This window comes from Erpetoichthys calabaricus, chromosome 17 (genome assembly GCF_900747795.2).
Source record: "Erpetoichthys calabaricus chromosome 17, fErpCal1.3, whole genome shotgun sequence".
Classification (NCBI taxonomy): Eukaryota; Metazoa; Chordata; class Cladistia; order Polypteriformes; family Polypteridae; genus Erpetoichthys; species Erpetoichthys calabaricus.
The window spans coordinates 97,869,549-97,889,380 of record NC_041410.2 but is presented as its reverse complement, the minus strand read 5'-3'; the positions used below and the strand labels follow the sequence as shown (position 1 = coordinate 97,889,380).

At 43.4% G+C, this 19,832-nt stretch overlaps 1 protein-coding gene across 1 annotated transcript in view; it reads left to right on the top strand.

Annotated features, from left to right (window-relative positions):
* qtrt1 (queuine tRNA-ribosyltransferase 1) overlaps positions 1–18,067 on the top strand; it is a 51,788-nt gene extending 33,721 nt beyond the window's left edge. Inside the window, exons 9-10 of the mRNA XM_028823091.2 lie at positions 10,869–10,953; positions 17,301–18,067. Of these exons, the coding sequence (XP_028678924.2) occupies positions 10,869–10,953; positions 17,301–17,453 (238 nt within the window). The 3' untranslated portion in view covers positions 17,454–18,067. The remainder of the gene's footprint in view (positions 1–10,868; positions 10,954–17,300) is intronic.
* The last annotated feature ends 1,765 nt before the right edge of the window (positions 18,068–19,832 follow it).

The following is a 19,832-nucleotide window of genomic DNA, read 5'->3' as shown; positions in this document are numbered from 1 at the left end:
TAAATCGCGTATGTTCCTCCTCTCCCCCACGCTGAGATGCATAAGGCGCCTTTATGACTCCAATTCACGATGTCCACATTCATTTGTATGTTATTCTGTGTGAGTAATGCAGTCTGACAAGTACCAGTCAAATGTGAATGTCTAAATTACATTGAGAAATGAATACAATTACTCTGTGAGAAAGATGAAGAATAACATTAGCACAGGCTGCACAGAAGCCCAGTACAAAGTGATTAAGTCCTCTCCTTTCTCTCCGTTTGCAAAAACAGCCATTTGTAAACATTGCCGCATGATTCATATTCTTACCAGTATGGCATCTGACTGTGGCTGTTTGTGTGATTTGCCTTTTTCTGCCTTTGCACAGCTGCTTTGTGCTTGCCTGCAGGCAAGTGTGGTGTGCCAGTTTTGTTTTAGGCCTAATCCACACCAACATGGATCTATCTGAGAGTGCTGCTCTCATTTCAAACGTCGTCTGTCCAACGTTATAGGTTGTTTTCTGTCGGTGCACAGGAATGTCACAAATGTGGAAGTCTTTCTAATTGGGTATGCGCCGTTCGTTTATGGGACAAACCGAGTCAATCACAGTGCAGAAAGAAAACCAAGAACATTTGAGGAGAACGCCAAGCCAGAGTTCGTCTGAACAGACAAAATACAGTTGCTTTTACAACTCTGAGGTAGCCAGTGCCATGACACATACTGTACAGAGTGGGAGAGCTACAGGGGCAAACATGGTGAAATATTCAGGTGGGTGCGAAGTGTGACTGATGCTGAAAAGCATGAGATCACAAAGGGTATTGCAGCAAGAGGTTGGAAGTCCACAATCGATTACTTGACAGCATTTTTTTTTTTTTTGTAAAGCTCCGTTTTTTTTTTTCTCATCCATGTTACTACATGACAACATTTATTTCTAGAGCACGTTTTCATAAAAAAAATGGTGTAGCTCAAAGTGCTTTACAAGATGAAGAAAGAAAAAATGAAAATAAGATTAGGCAATACTAAGTGGCAAAGAATAAAGTATGCTCTGACGGCCAGGAGGACAGAAAAAAACAGCAACAAAAAAAAAAACCCAGAGGGCTGGAGAAATAAAAAATCTGCAGGGTTCCAAGGCTATGAGACCACCCAGCCCCCCTAACATAAATGATCTCAATCAGTCCTCATGGTTTTCAGGCTTCACGTGGAAGACTTTGATGATGCTGGTCATGTGCACCTGTGGCCTTCAATCCATCAATGGAGGGACTGCACGGTGCCCTGGTCGGGTGGTGGTGGCGCATATCACGACTACAGTAAACTGGAAAAAGAACAGCAGAGAAAGTAGGGGATTGTGGAGCCATAATAAAAATAATTAGATGCATACACAGAATATCAGGATTATACTGAAATTAAGCAATGAGAAAGCCATCTTAAAATAACGGGTTCTTAGCAGTTTTTTTTTTTAAAGTGCTCCACCTTATCAGCTTGGCGAGTTTCTATCGGTCAGCTAATTCCAGATTTGAGGTTCATCACAGCAGAAGGCCGCCCACCTCACCACTTCTTTTAAGTTTAGCTCTTGGAATTCTAAGCATATACAGAATATCAGGGTTACACTAAAATGAAGCTCTGAGAAAGCCATGTTACACTAATAGGTTTTTAGCAGTTTTCTAGCTCCAACGTATCAGCCTGGCAAATTTCTACCGGTAAACTCGTATTCCAGATTTGAGGTGCATCACAGCAGAAGGCCGCCTCACCACTTTTTTTAAGTTTAGCTCTTGGAATTCTAAGCAGACACTCATTTGAAGATCTGAGGTTACGATTTGGAGTGTAAGGTTACAGGCATTCCGAAAGACAGGATGCAGCGAGATGATTTAAAAAGTATTTTAAAGTTAATTGTAAATGGCACAGGTAACCAGTGTAGTGACGCTCATACTGGTGTGATGTGCTCAGATTTTCTTTTCCTAGTGAATTTGAATTTCCCCTTGGGGATTAATGAAGTCTGTCTATCTATCTATCTGTCTATCTATCTAGATTCTGGCAGCTCCATTCTGTACTAACTGTAACTGATTGATGTCTTTTTTTTTTTTTTGGGTGGTCTTAAGAGGAGTGCGTTACAGTAATGTAGTCGACGAAAAACAAAAGCGTGAACTCATTTTTCAGCATCTTGCAAAGTTATAAGGGATCTCATTTTTCTATATTTTGTATGTTAAAAATATGTGATACCTGGTCCTTTCAAATTTATAAATGTAGGAGAGGGTTTTAAAACAATATAATTTTCCTTTTTTCAGTGTGGACGGAAGGCCAAAATGAAAATCTCTGTATTTTATAACATCTTGGGACAAGACTTTTTCAGAGAGATAATTTAAAGTCCTGCGAGATGAGACTTTGTGCCAAGAGATGAAGTGAAAACCTAACGGGTCCAAGCGAGGGCGGAAATAAAAGACAAACAGTAGAAGAAGAAAAGACAAAGTAGAACGTCGTTAATGAAAGTACTAAAATTAGATAGTCTCAAAAAAATTAGAGTAAAGATCACTTTACTGCTAACAAATGGAAATTATGACTCGGTGAAATAACAGATCTGCAAAAATAGATTGAATATATGGACACAGGTGGTATGACCGAAGTATGTACGTAGATATTGTTCAGCTTTAAAGTTTAAGTCGGAGAGTTGTAGATCGTCTAATTCGTGTTGCCATCAGGGAAAAGTAGCGTTGCCTCCCAATGAAGAGGCGTATCTGCGAGAATTAAAAGATATGGTGTTTGGTGAAAGTGAAATCCACATACGCGAGCGGCAGAGACATGTAGTGGCTGGCACGCTCACGGTCCACTCACTTCTCATTTGTGTGAATGCTATTGTCAGACACCGGTCCTGCGCTCTCAGCTCCAAGTGAGGTCAGAAATAAAAGACAAAGAGTAGAAGAGAAAGTAGAATGTCGTAAGGTTTGAAAATGTTAGTGCAATACAAATTTAGAGCAGGTTAGAGATTATAAAAGTACTAACATTCGAAAGTCTCAAAAAACAGATAATAAAGATCGTGAAAGTGAAATCCACATACGTGAACGGCAGACACTCGAAGTGGCTGGCGTGTAGTGCAGGCCGGGGGGTTTGCGAGTGAAGCCCCCTAGTAAAGAAAGAAAAAAAAAATGTGCTTCCAAATTTACCTGAAAGTGTGGAGCCGCATCTTATGACCGCCTCGAGGAACGTCACAAACTTGACCAATGAGAGGAGACCATGCAGTCCATTTGTCACTCGTTTGTTTAGCTTAATAGCTAATCTGCTACAAGGTTGTCAGGGTTTCTGCTTCAACTCCATGCCTCGGTGGTTTGTTCCTGATTCTCACGGCTCTTTGCAGTCTTTAATTTCCACTGGTATCCTTGAGTATGCGATTCACCATCTAGGCCAGACGGATTCTGCCGGATCTCCTTTATCGACCTAAATTAGTTTCTCACGTGGTGGTCTCTGCTCACGGCTTAACAGGTTTTTCTTCAAGCATGTCAGAGTGGGCCACGTCCTCGAGTCCTCATCTCCTTTCTCTAAACTGCAGCCATTCATTTGTCACCTGAATTTCACCCGAGTGGCAGTCCTTGATAAAGAGTTATAAATGACATTGAGGATGTGGCCAATAAATGACATAACACTTTTTTCTTTTAGGTTCCTGTCGAAAATGAGGCTTTTATTTGAATCTAGCACAGTCTGGCATTCTTTTCCCTAGCATTCTGAATAAAGTGCATTAACATGTGAGATTTTTTTCCAACATTTCAAGTCTGCTAGTTTTCACAATATGAGCTTTTAAGTAAAGTGATAATGGCTTCAGGATATGGTGAGCTATTATGAGTTGTAGGATTATTAATGCTGGCATATTCATTCTTTGGAAAACTGGCAATACTTTTTTTAGCTGTAGGCAGTTGAGTTCTGCTTGAGTTATTGTTGTTATTGTTCGTGAGCTGTCTTTTTATATTGGAACATAAATCAGTTTTATGCTTGTAATTTTCTTAAAGAGCCACAATGCACAGGCCTGAAGAACAGAAGTTGGAATTCTCCTTCAAACTTCGCCTCGCTGACGTCTTCATTTGTACTTGTCTTGTCCCCAACGAGACCTTTCAGTACTCACGAGAGATAAAGCATTGGGTGTAGATTGGGACAGAGAAGAGAATATAAGGACCCCTCCCTAGACATTTGAGACGTTTGGTTGGATCGCTGACTTGAACTTAATTACCACCACCAAGAGCAACATGCTCGTTGCTCACTCTATCCAACACTGGGCACTGTGACATAGCGGGCTTGTGGCTCCGAACAAATGGCCAGTTTTTAATAAATAATCCGTTTGGCCATGTCAGTGTCTAGTTGAGGTAATTGGGGCGAGACGCACCTGCACATGAAGGCCCAATCATTCTCAATTACGTCATCGGCTTCCTGCGGTGCGTGATTGAGACACTGCACCCACAAAGTCGTTTAAGTACGGACTGACACAGGAGATTGAAAGGAAAGTGAGGAAAAAGAAACGAGTGAGAGAGAGAGAGGCTTGTAGAACGAGAGTATGGCATTGAGGCAGAGAGAGAGGATGAGCCAGCCGGCTGGCTAGAGAAAGAGAGAAGGCAGCGCAGTTACGAGGGATTGGCACGCTAGGAACGGGTAGTGCCCACTGAGTGTTCTGAGGAGTGGGAGCAATCAAAGGGGCATCCTCTCCAGGGATCTGAGGAACGAATGCGTGAGTGTGAAAGATGACGAGAGGACGACAAACCCGACAGAGGCAGCCAAGACGGGGGTCTGGGATGGAGAAGACCCACAGCTGATGAAGTCTCCCCAGCTGAACGAGCAATGGGTGATCTGGAAGACATGGAAGGAGTTGGGCTCGGCTCATTTGACCCGGTGTCTGGACGGTTTTCATTTTTGTTTTTAGCCTGGTTTTAAACGTTTGGATTTTTCACTGTGTTTATGGGCTATTTATGAACTTTGAGAGCTGCACTTTTGGATACAAACTGTTTTGATATTTTTTTTAATTGTTAATAAAAGCACTTTGCACCATCCCGTTGCTTAGCCTATGTTTTGTCCCCATCTGTCAGCTCATTTGGTTACGTTCTCGATGGCGTCGGGTTCAAGAGGCCCCCAAAACAGGAAGATGGGAGCAGGAGCTGCACGTCACAGGCACGTGCTGCTGCTTTTTACAGTGACTGCTCATACTGTACTTTGAACCTGTAGCCAGGTGGAGATATTAAGACGCGAGAAATATGGTTTAAAATGAAGGATATGTTTAACTTGCTTTCAACTGCGGGTTTCACTTCTAATATACATTGCAGTGTAATCATTTTTAGACATACATTCAGATGTAGAGAGGCCTTTGGAACAATGCAGTTGTCTTAGTGTTCTTCCACTGGGGCTTTTGACGATTTTCCATCTTTCGTCCAAATTCTGAGACGTTTTTCTTAGCATGGAGTCAATGTTGGGGCTGTGACTCTTCCTACCCTCATCTTCCACTGACCAATACTAACTGTGGTTTAGTACTCATTTAGCTTTTTCCGTGAGCTGTTTGCAGGTTCTGTCAACCGATGCCTTTTATAGTTTAGCCTTACTTACTCCATCATGCCGCCTCCTGTCCAATTTCCTAACGATGCCCTTCATGTTGTGGACGGGTGGATAATTGCAGGGAGAGTCCCAAAAGTGTTAGGGTGCCAGTGGGTTCGCCCATTTTAACTTTCACGTATTATAATTCGGACTCGGTGCTCGAGGGAACGAGATGGAAACAAAATAAAGCAGCCCACCTGGCTTCATGGAAAGGTTTGTGCTCTTGAGAGCAGGTCAGTCACAGAAAGCTCCATTCTTTCACCAATTCCAGGCGTCGAAGAAAATCCGAGCACATCACACCAGTCTTAGTGTCACTACACTGGTTACCCGTGCCATTTAGAATTGACTTTAAAATACTGCTGATGGTTTACAAAGCCTTCAATAATCGGCTCCATCCTATATCTCGGGGTGTCTGTCACCTTACCCTCCAAATCGTAACCTTACATCTTCAAATGAGGGTCTGCGTAGAATTCCAAAAGCTAAACTTAAAAGAAGTGGTGAGGCAGCCTTCTGCTATTCTGCAACTCAGACCTGGCATACAAGTTTACCGATAGAAATTTGCCAGGCTGATATGTTGGAGCTGGAAAACAGCTAACAACCTATTAGTGTAACATGGCTTTCTCAGAGCTTCATTTTTGTGTAACCCTGATATTCTGTATATGCATTTAATTCACAATTTTATCATATCACTGTAATCATTACTAACCCCTACTTTCTCTGCTGTTCTTTTTCCGGTTTTTTTTTTTTGGGTGGCGATCTGTGCCCCCACCACCTAATCAATCACCATTGCAGACCCTACATTGATGGTTTGAAGGCCAGAGGTCCACATGATCATCATCATCTAATTCTTCCACATGAAGCCTGAAAACCATGTGGACTGATTAAGATCACTGATGTTAGGTAGAATGCCTAGAGGGGACTGGGTGGTCTCGTGGCCTTGGAACCCCTGCAGATTTTTTTTTCTTCTCCAGCCTTTTGGAGGTTTTTTTTTTCCTTCTGTTTTTTTTTCTGTCTTCCCTGACCATCGGACCTTACTTTATTCTATGTTAATTAGTGTTGCCTAATTATATTTTTTCTTTCTTCATCTTGCAAAGCACTTTGAGTTCCATCATTTACATGAACACATGCTGTAGAAATAAATGTTGTTGTTGATGTCAGGAGGCATTGGACCTTTATTGCGCTACACCTGAAAGGGGGCGGGGTTTATTGTCCCACATGGGGTGTCTTCTCGCTGCTGCAGAGGAGAGAAAAATAAAAAGATGAAGCTGTTGATGACATCGCCCCCTCTCTCTGCAGCGGGGAATTGCGTACATGTGATTTGCTGGAACAGTGTTACTCTGACGCAGCCCTTGGATTGTTACAGTGGCCTGTGCTTTCTTTAGTCAGAAAATGTTCGTATGCTAAACGTGAGTATTTAAAAGAAGAGCTGTGCTTACAAATCAGTTACTTTTTGGCTCTGGTTACACTCGCATAGCGCACATTAAAGTGATACCCCCTCATTCAGCTCTAAATGATATGAACTAACTAAGAAATATAAATGTCACCTTAGTTTTTAAATTGTTCCTTCATGGTAAACGAAACTAAAAAGTATCGACCCCTAAGACACCTTTGGTCATTTTATATTGTGCCTTTCTGTGTATTTCTTTTACCCCCAGTTTTTACTGTCAGATGAAGATTTGGGGTGACACCGCCACCCTGTATATCGTAAATGAAAAACAAAGTGCCTTTCAGCAAAATGAACATCTCTCAAGCCGCGAGTCTCAAATGAGATTTTCTAAGATGGCGTTGCTTCCGATTAAACACAGGCCAGGCAGGAAGAGGCGGGTCCAGATGGATGGACACAGGAAGTGACATCAGAGGTGGTAAGGCTGTCAATCATCCAGTCTGTAGTGTTAGGAAGAGAAGGGGCGTTAGAGTACAGCGCCTCCCTGTGAATCAGCGTTGCCCCTTCAGAGCTTATAAGTTGTCTCGAAGGCGCCCAATGGTGACATTGTCTACATTTCCCAAGCCAGGTGGGCGCACCTGTAGTCACAGGGGTCCTCAATCACGATCCTGGAGGGCAGCAGTGGCTGCAGGTTTTTCCTCCTACCCAATTGTTTAATAAGAAACCCTTATTGCACAACTAACACTTTGGCTTCACTTTAGTGGTCTCGCTCATTAGGATTTTTAACCCTGATTGCTTATTTTAGTATTCTTGGTTTTTAATGGCTCCTAATTAGCAATAACATGCAAATGAGAAAAAAAGACCATCATTTCTTCATTTAGCTTGTTACCATTTACACCTGTGTGTATTTATCAATCACTATTGGCTTTAATTAAATACTCTGAAGGAAGGTGAAGGACTGAGAATGACTCCTCCATGTTAGCTTTCAAATCATTTGGATGATATCATTAGAAAGGGGAAGAAAATTGAGGATATGAGAATGAGATGACATAGCAGAGTTAAAGTACAAACAAGCCATGAAATTAAATTATTGGTGAGAATTGTTTTCTAATTAAGCAACCGAGTTAGAACAAAAGCCTGCAGGAATATGACTTGAGGACCCCTGGCCTAGAGTTTGCTCTTGTAGGTCTACACTAGTATTTTATGTAAATACACACGGGTTGCAAAATTTGAGTCAGAAAATAAAAATGGCTTTGTAACAAAGTGGAATTGACTTAATTTAATCCTTATGCAATGGCACAAAAGCAAAATATACAAAAAAACGAGAAGGTGTTTAGCTCGGTGCCTTCTGAAATTCGGGTTCTGCTTCTGTTGATGATTTTCTGTTTGGTTTATCACTATTGTTATTTATTTTATCGGTCACGAGAGAGAGAGAGCGCCCACCATCCCGGATCAGCAACCAACTCCGCACACTAATAAAAGCATTTTTGGAGGAAACGCTGAAAATTTGTGATTTCTGAATTTTTTTATTCCTACCTTAATTATACTCTCCCTAAACCCAAGACATTTTATGCACAAATTAAAGTTAGAGGCTTGTTTATTGAAAGGTCCGCTTTAAATGTACCAAAATAACTACACGCCTTTCTTATATCACATTCAAGTGAAAAGCTTGCCCTAACCTCCTTCATTCTTCCTCCGTTATCTAGCTGTGCAGGTTTTATCACACATTGTCATTATGTCCAAACTATAGGAATGTTTTCAACGTAATTTTCCTTACGGGAATATGCCATCTAACCGTCCACTGGAAGCAGGACCTCACAGTCCAGTAATGAATAGAGGTCAACCCAAGACGGAGTACGTTGGCCTTCAATTTTTCTGAGATGTGGTCTAATTCAGTTTGAAATTGTACATCGTGTGTCTCTTGATTTAGACCACCCAAAACGTACTGTGTATTAGACCCCCTGTTTTCAAGCGACCACCTCCCTTAGCCGCATGTTGTGGTCTGCCCTTGGCTTAGAGCTGCCGAGCTGTCCTATTGACTTGTAAATCACGCAGTGTGCAGGTTACACTGGATGGGAGCGTCTGTGCTTATTTAGCACCCCGTTATGTTAACCTTCATTACAGGATGTTTTTTAAGCAGTTGAGTTAAGTGCATCTTTTTTCTTTTCCACCTTATGCTGAGCTTTAAAACTACGCATGTCTGTTGCTATACTGTAGATTGAGTTTCTTTTTAACATAAGTGTTTCCCATCATTATGTGAAAGGCTTCTCTCCTGTTCTGACTCCTCTCAACTCATTCATTGCTTGTATCGCAATGTCACTCTTGGTCTAAAGTGAGACGGAGCACAAAACAGAGTGCCACTCCAAACCTTGTAATAATGGGGCAGCAGCACAAAATGAAACGGCGAGCCATTTTTATTCAGTTGGCACTTTTGAATCGAGGATCCACGTAAAGTACCTCTAACTGCCCCCTTGACGGTCACTGACTACAGTGGATTTTCTGTCTAATGTTTTGTATCACATGAACTGAAACATTAGTACAGTATGATTATCTCGCAGCATCAATTGGCACTTTGGAGAGGACCACTGGCATCCGAGAGCAGCCACACAGGTGCTTTGGCCTACAAAATTGTGTTTTGGCAGTTTGAAGATCACTGGGGTCTAATAAAAGTGGGTTCAGCTTTATGGGTTCTTCCATTCTGCATGATTTCTTAGCCATCCTGCGGTGATATGCTTGATGTACTTACGCTATATTGCCAAAAGTATTGGGACCCCCCACCTTTACACTCACCTGAACTTTAATGACATCATCTTTTTAATATGCAGGCTTTAATATGAAGTTGGCCCACCAGTTGCTGCTCTAACAGCTTCAGCTCTTCTGGGAAGGCTTTCCACGAGGCCTAGGAGTGTGTTTAGGGGACTTTGTGACCAGGAGAGCATTAGTGAGGTCAGGCACTGATGTTGGACGAGAAGGCCTGGCTCGCTCACAGTCTCTGCTTGAATTCATCGCAGAGGTGTTCTGTCGGGTGGAGGTCAGGGCTCTGTCCAGCCACACTAAACTCGCTCCTCCGTTTCTTTATAGACCTTGCTTTGTGCCCTGGGGTGTGCGCAGTTCATGTTGCCATCCTCAAAGTGTCCCCACAAAATTGGGAGCATGAAATTGTCTAAAATTGCTTTGTGTGTTGAAGAAATAAGAGTTCCTTTCACTGAAACTAAGGGGCCAACCCCACACCATAATCCCCCCTCCACCAAACTTTACAATGCAGTCCGGCGAGTCCCGTTCTCCTGGCAAGCGCCAAAGCCAGACTCGTCCATCGTGATTTGTCACTCCAGATATCACGTCTGCACTGCTCGAGAGTCCAATGGTGGTGCATCCGACACTTTACATTGCACTTGGTGAAGTGAGCTGCTCGGCCATGGAGACCCATTCATTCCATGAAACTCTCTCTACGCTGCACTGTTCTTGAGCTTTCGGAGGTCTGTAGCTACTGACTCTGCAGAAAGCTGGCGACTTTTGCCCACCTCAGCGTGCGCTGTCACCGCTTTGTGTTTTGATGTGGCCTACCACTTCGTGGAGGAGTCGCTGTTGTTCCCAATTGCTTGCACTTTGTTATAACACCACTAACAGCTGGCTGCGGAATATTTTTAGTAGCCAGGAAATTTCACGATTTGACTTACTGCACAGGTGCCATCCTATCACGGTGCCACGCTTGAATCCACTGAGCTGCTGAGAGCGACCCATGTCACAAATGTTTGTAGTGGCCAGCAGTCTGCATGCCGAGGGGCTCGATGTTCTACACCTGTGCCCATGGAAGTGATTGGGACACCTGAATTCAATGATTTGGAGGGGGGTCCCAATACTTAGCTGTGACTGTTGACCATTGTGCATTGTAGCTGGTCATTTTATTATTTTTTTTTTTTTTTTTAAACTGATGTATGCTTTTGTTTCACAGGTACAGTCGGGCCTTCATACACGCCATCTTCAAGACCAACACGGCAGCCATGCACCACATTACCATCCATAACATAGCCTATCAGGTAAGTGCGCACCTCATGCCAGCCCTCTGCCTAGTTTGCCTTCATGGGGTCTCCCCGTGGAGTTTTTGCTATGACATATCGGTATTCTGTCGTCTTGCTCACTGATCTCAAAATATTTGAAGTGGGTACACATTCTTTACTTCTCACTCCTGCACATTTCTTAACAGTGTTCCTCATGACTGTCCCAGTTTTAATGTGTATGTTCAACGGCCAGATTATGCAAAATGAGATTCTAGCATGTTCTGTGTGGCATTCGAATGTTCTCTCCAAGCTCACTTGGGATTACTCTTTAAACGCTTTGCTCACCGAGAGTGCAATTGGAAAGAGAAGTCACCATTATTATACATTAACAGTATAAACTGCAAGGCACATGTGGATTTGCTTCATAGTGTAGTCGGCATGATCAGCACTCAAAGTAGGGGTGTGGGGTTTCACTTTATGCGCAGCCTGCCTTGACTTCTTGATCTTCTTCCCTTATATGTTCACTGTTAAGTGATTGTGAGTGTGTAGAGCAGGTGCAGTGCTGCCCCCCCCATGAAAGTTTTCCCATTTTGTTCTTAGACAACATTAAATCACAGACTGATCAGCAGGAAAAGAAACCAATTTCTGCAAAATGAATGACAAATATTAAAGGCAAAGTAATTGACTGACTGGAGTAATTTAATAAAACGTGAAAACTTCAAAGAGGGTGAGGACTTTTTCTGGGCACTCTGAATGTTCACATACAGGAAGTTGCCTGACTTGTGATAGAATGCAAACAGTACAGATGTGGCAGCTGGGGGGTTCCCCTGGGGGTCCGTGACGATACCTCAGTGCAGGCCAAAGATTTTTTGTTTTCTTTTCCTGTAGTTATTTTTTTTTACGAGAATGGTGACTTCTAGTTTGTCATCGGATATGGAGTGTGGCAGTAAACACTCAGTACATGTGACAGACAACATTTGACCCGTTTGACACAATACATAAATTTATCCGAAAGATGTTTTGCTTCTCCGTTCTAGAATAGTCATCAGTATTAGCTTCAAAACTGTGGAATAAAGCATTTGACAGCCGTGAGGTAATGGATTGTAAGTCGTAAATATTTAAACATTATTTTATTTTTCGTAGTGGTAGGTTGGCACACTGCTGCCTCACACCACATGAATGCTTAGTTAAACCCCACCTGTGCGCAATTGGTGTGGAGCTGGCATGGTCTTCCAGTGTCCAGGTAGGTGTTACTTTGACAACCTTAATTTGCCTTCCATATCCACGCATCTTAGGTAACAGATGACTCTGAGTGAGTGCCACCCCTGCCAGGGATACCTGTGGTGTTGCACCCATTGATGCCAGTTGACTCTGAGCTGGATAAGTTGGTTTCAAAAATCCATGGCTGTGTTTAATAGGAAGATCTCAAAAATAAAAATACATAATTGTGTCGGTTAGATTGTGGAATTTGAGAGTGGTGGCCCGACAGAATGGTTTACTGTGCCACAGTGGAGATGGTGCAGCGCAGCCCTGGGCTCAACAATACATTCGAGATAAGTTACCATTGTTGAAAGCCTTTTGGTGTTTTGCTTTATTGGCTGTCTGTGGGAAATGAATTTGTCAAAGCCGTCAATAATCGTAGACACGTTAAAGAAGGTGAATACAATCAAATGCGTCGACAGCTCCTCTCACTGCTTGGTGATTTAGTGGCACGCAAAACATTTTGTAAACCCGTGGATCCCAGCTTTAGTTCCACCAGGAAGACCAAGTGTTCTTGTCCACCTCAGTCCCTGTCTTTGAGGGGAGGAAGATACTGTGCGTCCTTCACACTCATCACGCAAGTTCCCAAACACAACGCCAATTACAGGTGTGGATGGATTCCTGCCTCCAGGGTTTGAAATTAGTGGGTGGGTGGGCTGCTGCCCAGTAATCCATAGGCTGCCAGTTCTGAGATGGCGTTAAGGCGTTGCAGCATATCCAAAGTAAGAACGCTAGGTGCCCCGCTAAACCCAACAGACAGATACGCAGACACAGGGTGAAAGCACGAAGGAGTTTTTAATTATTTTTCCTTCTTCGCTGGGCCTTTTAAGCACTACAGCCACCATAAGCAATTAAACCAACAATAAATTAACTCCATGCTCTCCTCCACACCTCCCAGCAAGCTCTGTCCCACTACTCCCAACTCCAGCTCGCTTGCTGGGTCTCCAGCAGTTCCTGACCCGGAAGTGCTTCTCTTCTTCCTCCCATGTGACTTGCCAGCACTTCCGGGTCAGATTGAGAATCCCAACTCTTTCATTAGCCCGGAAGTACTTTGGGGCTTCCGTCCTCATGACTTCCTAGTACTGCAAGGGAACAGGGCTGAGAAACCGGACTCCATGTCCCAGGATGCCCTGCGGGAATCCGGGCCACCGCTGCACTCCAGGGGAGTTGCCATCTAGCGTTTTGGGGGAAGCAGTGTCCTGGAAAAGCTGCCTTTCCCCGCCATCCTTCCATCCTTTTGGTGCCCGCGGCCGGGTTAAGCTGCCGTCCATCCCTCCCACCAGTCAGATTGAATTCATTTATTAGCCTTCTGAGGGGGCTGTGAGCGGTGTGTGCCATTCCTGTTAAGTTTATGTCGATTGGCTGCCAAACTGGCACTGACCTTCTGCTACACACGTGGTGTGTGTGTGTATGCGACCACAGACAAGTGAAGTTTGCCGTGTGCTGTCACTTACAATGAAGTCTTTATGTGGGCATCTCCCAAAAACTGTTGACTGATGAAATGCCAACAATGGGCACAATTCTTGTATTTAGTCACGCACGGCAACTCACTTATAAGGTGACACCTCCAATGACTGGCATCTTAGGTAGTGCAGTCCTTCAGTGTCGCTTGCCATCTCCGAGTTGTTTTGAGACGATGTCACGTTAACACAACTTCTAATCAGAGGGGCTGTCAAACTTGTGGCTGCAGTTCCTGGACGTCTTCAGACCCCTTTGCCGTTGAACCTGACCACCATTTAGAGTGCATCCTGTTTGCTTTAATTCACCTTTTTATTTATTAATTTATTTATTTATAAAGTACTATACAAACAGCATCTAGGCTGACCAAAGTGCTGTACGATAAAACCCAACATATCAGACGCACAATAACCAAAGCGTTAAAGAAACAGAAACACATGCGAGCTGAAGAAATTCATAATTAAAAGTACCCAGATACCCAACTTATCATACTGGGTTAAAGGCCAGGGAGTAAAAGCGTCTTTTTAAATAAGATTTAAAGACAACAAGTGAGCCTTATTAGGAGCCTGCCTAACATGCAACGGCAAATCGTTCCAGCATTTTGGAGCTGCAGCTTAAAAAGCTCGATCACCTCAGAGTTTGCATCGTGTCTTAGGAACAAGTGAAAGCTTCTGGTCTGCTGACCTGAGAGAGCGTGACGGTACAGAAGGGGGCAGCGGTTCCGACAAATAAAATGAGGCACAACCATTAAAGGGTTTAAAATTAAATACAAGGATCTTAAAATGGATTCGAAAACGAACTGGAAGTCAGTGAAGGGAAGCCACAATTGGGGTAACGTGCTCATGCTTGCTTGTGCCAGTTAAAAATCGAGCAGTGGCATTCTGCACCAGCTGTAGGCGAGCAATGGAGGCCCGGCTAATTCCAAAAAGAAGCGCATTGCAGTCATCTAGACCCGGGGTCACCAACTCCAGTCCTGGAGGACCACCATGGATGCAGGTTTCTTATTCTAACTCTTTTCTTAACGAGTGACCTGTTTTTGCTGCTAATTAACTTCTTTTGAACTAATTTTAATTGACTTGTTCTTAAAGACTCAAACCCCTTAATTTGTTTCTTTTTCCTTAATTAGCACCCAAACAATAATGAGATAGAAAATGAGCCAAAACAACTGGTGTCCATCATACAGTATCTGAAAATAAAGAACAATGAAGGTCTCAGGAATGTCGATCTGCTCAGGTCCTCAAAACACTTGAACAGCGCTCTCAGGAAGAGAAAATCAACAGTTTAGGAAATGTCTGCTAATGCACCAAGAGAGCAGCAACAGGCCATGGAATTAAAGAACAAGTTTAATTAGCGACAAGAAACAGCTCCTAATTAAGTAACTGGTTAGAGTTTGAGGCCCTGACTTAGTTGGTCTTCTGTTGGCTCACTCGCTTTACATTTCATTTCTGTTTGGGTGCCATTTAAGGAAAGAAATGAAGCAATTCAGGGGAACAAATCTTTAAAAAGCAATTCAATTAAAATTGAAAGTTAATTAGCAGCACAAACACGGCACTTATTAAAAAAAGGATTAGAATGAAAACCTGCAACAATGGTGGTCCTCCAGGACTCGATTTGGCGACCCCTGGTCTAGACGAGAGGTGTTAAAAGCAGGCATCACCGTTTCAAGGCTGCGTTTAGAGTAAAACAGGCTTGATTTTGGACAACCGCCTCAATTGGAAAAAGCGAGATTTTACCACATGGCTATCAAGTTTTAAAGTCGAATCCATTTTCACACCTAAATTTGGGAGCATGGATTTCTCATATTGAGCCACAGTGGAAAGGTCGATGCAGGGGGTCTCGTTGGTGCCATTGGGTCTAAATAATGCGACTTCTGTCTTGTTCTCATTAACATTTAGACAATGTAATGCCATCCGACTCCTTATGTCAAGGAGGGGCTGGACAGAGCATGGACCAGATGGGTTAAGACCTTGACTGGTATCCACCAGAACTGATTGGGTATCATTTAGACGGGCGCAGGTGTAACTGGGTGTAGGAGGTCCCTCAATTCACACTACATGTCCAATGAACTCTCTGCAGACCTCAAATTGTGGTAAGGCGTGGATCAGGGCCAAGGGTTCATACCATTTCTAAAGCTTTGAGTTGCTCCCCAGGAGCACGGTGGCCTCATTTATTGTGAAGCGGAAGACGTCTGGAACCACCTGGAGTTGCCCATCTGGTGAAGCTGAGTTAACCAGGCAAGATGGGCCTTGGTTAAGGAGGTGGCCAAGCACCCTGTGGTGAGTCTAACAGAGCTTCAGAAGATCTCTGCTGAGATGAGAGAACCTGTCGGAAGGACAGCCATTCTCAGTAGCCCCCCATCATCCATCATCGATATGAGAGCTACTCGTGAGTAAAGCATATAAGATCAATGATGGCCCCCTTGGACTCTAAAAGGATGAGGAAAAATATCTAATGTGACATAAATGTAACTCTTTGGGCAGAACTCCAAGCACTACCTCTGGATGAAGACCCCACGCACTGCTCATCTGGTGCCTAATACATCACATGGTGGTGGAAGCAGCATCAAGCCATGGGGGTTCAGGGACAGTGAGACTCGTCAGACTTGTGGGAAGGATGAATGCAGCCAAGGACAGAGAAAGCCTTGAAGAAATTAGCTTCAGTGTGCACGCCACCTCCGACTGGGACAAAGGGTCACCTTTCAGCATGACAATGACATGGAGAACACAGCCAAGACATTGATTGGGTGGCTTCAGGACAAGTCTTGAGGGGGGAGGGGGGGATTGGGGGGGTCGTCCTTGAGTGGCCCCAGACTTCCACCCCACAGTACATGTGTAGAGAGACCTGCTTTCCGTCCAGTCTAAGAGAACCCAGGCTGTCCAAATTCGGGTGTGCAAAGCTTGTAGAGATTTCGCCAAGAATACTCGAAGCTGGTATTGCAGCCAAAGAAATGACCACAAAGTACTGCATGAAGGGCCTGAATGCTTCTGTGAATGACAGATTTCAGATTTTGAGTTTTTAATAAATTTGACAATCTCCCTGAAGACGTGTTTTCAGTTTATTATGTATTAATCAATGTTGATTGGTGGGCAGAAATGGCACATGTATCCAGTTAAAATTTAAGTTTACAAAAGAAAGTGTAGGGGTCGGAATACTTACTGAATTTACTGTGGGTGGGCAGGCAGGACAAGTGCTGTGTATGCCCACTTTTCGTCTGTAATATAACAACAAACATCTAGCTCTGTAATTTCTTTACAAACGGGACACACGCGGGTTGCCTCGCATCTCCCTTGAAACCGTCTTCCATCTTCATCAGCTTTTCTTTTATTGGATGTTGCAGCGAGTTAGAAAAACTACCAGTTGGCTATGTGACCAATATCGGCACGGGGTCCGCTTTGGGACCCTGTAGCTGGGATTGATTTCCCACTGTTAATGGTAAGAATCCTTGGAGTCTTTAGTGCGTTGAACCCCCCTGTTGGATTCACACCCTTTGCTGGCGTGAAGGCTTCTCTTGAAACTTCTCCCCTGCTAGCGTAGCCACAGCTTCACAGGGATTCAGGATGCCATGCAGGAGACTTTGACACATAAATGGTACTGTATAGCCGTGGGTTTATTTTATTTATTTATTTATTTCACTCTTTTCACTAATCCTTCTGTGTGTCTCCTTTTAGCTCACTCTGATGCGTTCGGTGCGGCAGAGCATTGTGGAAAAGCGATTCCCCGACTTCGTGCGCAGCTTTATGAGCAGGATGTACAGCGGCAAAGGCGGCTACCCAGAATGGGCAGTGGAGGCCCTGGCGTCGGTCAACATTGCCCTCGAGTGACGCTCTTCATCTGGGGCGGCCATCACGGTTGAAGACTTCTTATCAAACACAAGCAGGCAGGTTGGACCTGAAAGTGGGAGCAGCAGACGCGAGTTTAAAGTCCGGGGTGTGATTTTAACTTGCAGGCCACTCTGGGTGTGCCATTTTAATGACACTCTTTTTATAATCGAGTTATATAATTGGACCTTTTTAAAGTCTCGGGCCGCAAAGCCACTTATTCAAGTTATCATTTAATTCCGAGTTCTTGCTTTTAAATTATTTTTTCCTTTTGACTAAAATGTTCATCCGTTTAATTTTTAATTGGCTAATTTTCGTTGTCCCCTTCACCCCAATTAAACGATGTACTTTTTTTTTTTTTAGTTTATTAGTTTTCCAAATTACACTTCAAATTATGTGATTATAGTTTTTCATTATTTTATGAAATTTAATTAAGAATTCATGTAGCGAGTGATTTTTTTTAATTGCTGCTGCTCACTCAGTTGAAAGTGAAACGGACGGCTTTTACAAAAACTAAACCGGTAAAGTGAGGGAAGTTGCTGCACGGTTGCTTTTTATATTTTTATTGTTTGGTTACTGGCACATTTTGTTTTGAAATAAAACTTTTTTTTTTTTTTTTTTAATTTTTTTGGTGACCTTTGTTTTCCGTTCCAAAGGCTCCGGCTGTTCAAGTCTGTACTTTCTCAGGCTGTTTCAGTGTTGGACCCTCTAAGGTGGTCATTAGAAAACAAAGGGGAGCGGAGACCCTCGTGATGAAGGTGAATCTGAAAAACCACTAAATTATAATCTCCAGGTAACACCTTGTAGTGTTCAGACCCCAAACAGTTCTAACGTTGGATTGTCTCAAAATTTAAAGCAGAAAGCATTCAGACCCCTTCACTTTCTGCCCACTTCACTGTGTTGTAGATTTAATTTTAAATTGATACGTTTGCCATTTTTACCCATAATGACAAAGTGATGTGTTTTTTAGAAAGGTTTGCAAATGTTTTAAAAACCAAACAATTGAAATCTCCCCTTTGTAGAAGTATTCAGACCCTTCATTCAGTACTTTTATAGAAGCTCCCTTGGCAGCAGTTCCAGCTTTGAATATTCTTAGCTAAGACTCGACAAGCTTTGCACCCCCAGATTTGAGCCGTTGATCCCATTCTTGCTGTGGTAGATTGGATGGGAAGCTTCTGTAAATGGCCATCTTCAGGTGTCGCTATGAGGTTTAGGTCTGGGCCACTCCAGGACACTCGGCAACTTGTCCCAAAGTCACTCGGGCCTCATCTTGACTGTGTGCTGGGGGTCATTCAAGTGTCCTCCCACTCTGAGGTGGTGTGCACTCAGGAAGGACTTCTCTGCCTGCATTCATCCTTCCCTCAGTTCTGTCCAGTTTCCTTGTCCTTACCTCTGAAGAAGCCTCGCCAGTAGTATGATACTGGCACCACCATACATCACTGTAGGGATGGTTTGAGTGCCAGAGCTTTACTAGACGTAGTCGTTGGAGTTCAGTTTTTGTCAGGTTGGACCAGACCTCATGTTCTCTGCGTCATTTAAACTTCAAGTGGGACAGCCATATGAAAAAGTTTGGGAACCCCCTCTTAATTCTTTGGATGTTTGTTTCTCATTGGCTGAACTTCCTTCTAATATCTGACATGCCTTATGGAAACAGTAGGGTTTCAGCAGTGACATTAAGTTTATTGGATTAACAGAAAATATGCAATATGCATCATAACAAAATTAGACGGGTGCATAAATGTGGGCACCGCAACAGAGATATGACATCAATACTTAGTTGAGCCTCCTTTTGTCCTCTAGACGCTGTCCTCCTATAGCCTTTGAGGAGTGTCTGATTCTGGATGGAGGTATTGTTGACTATTCTTCATACCAAATCTCTCCAGTTCAGTTCAATTTGATGGACAGCCTGCTTCAAATCATCCCACAGATTTTCGATGATATTCAAGTCAGGGGACTGTGACGGCCATTCCAGAACATTGTACTTCTCCCTCTGCATGAATGCCTTTGTAGATTTCCAGCTGTGTTTTGGGTCATTGTCTTGTTGGAATATCCAACCCCTGCATAAGTAACTTCAACTTTGTGACTGACGCTTGAACATTATCCTGAAGAATTTGTTGATATTGGGTTGAATTCATCTGACCCTCGACTTTAACAAGGGCCCCAGTCCCTGAACTAGCCACACAGCCCCACAGCATGATGGAACCTCCACCAAATTTGACAGTAGGTAGCAGGTGTTTGTCTTGGAATGCGGTGGTGTTCTTCCGCCATGCAAAGCACTTTTTGTTCTGACCAAATAACTCAATTTGTGTCTCATCAGTCCAAAGCACTTTGTTCCCAAATGAATCTGGCTTGTCTAAGGTGGTGCAGTGGTAGTGCCGCTGC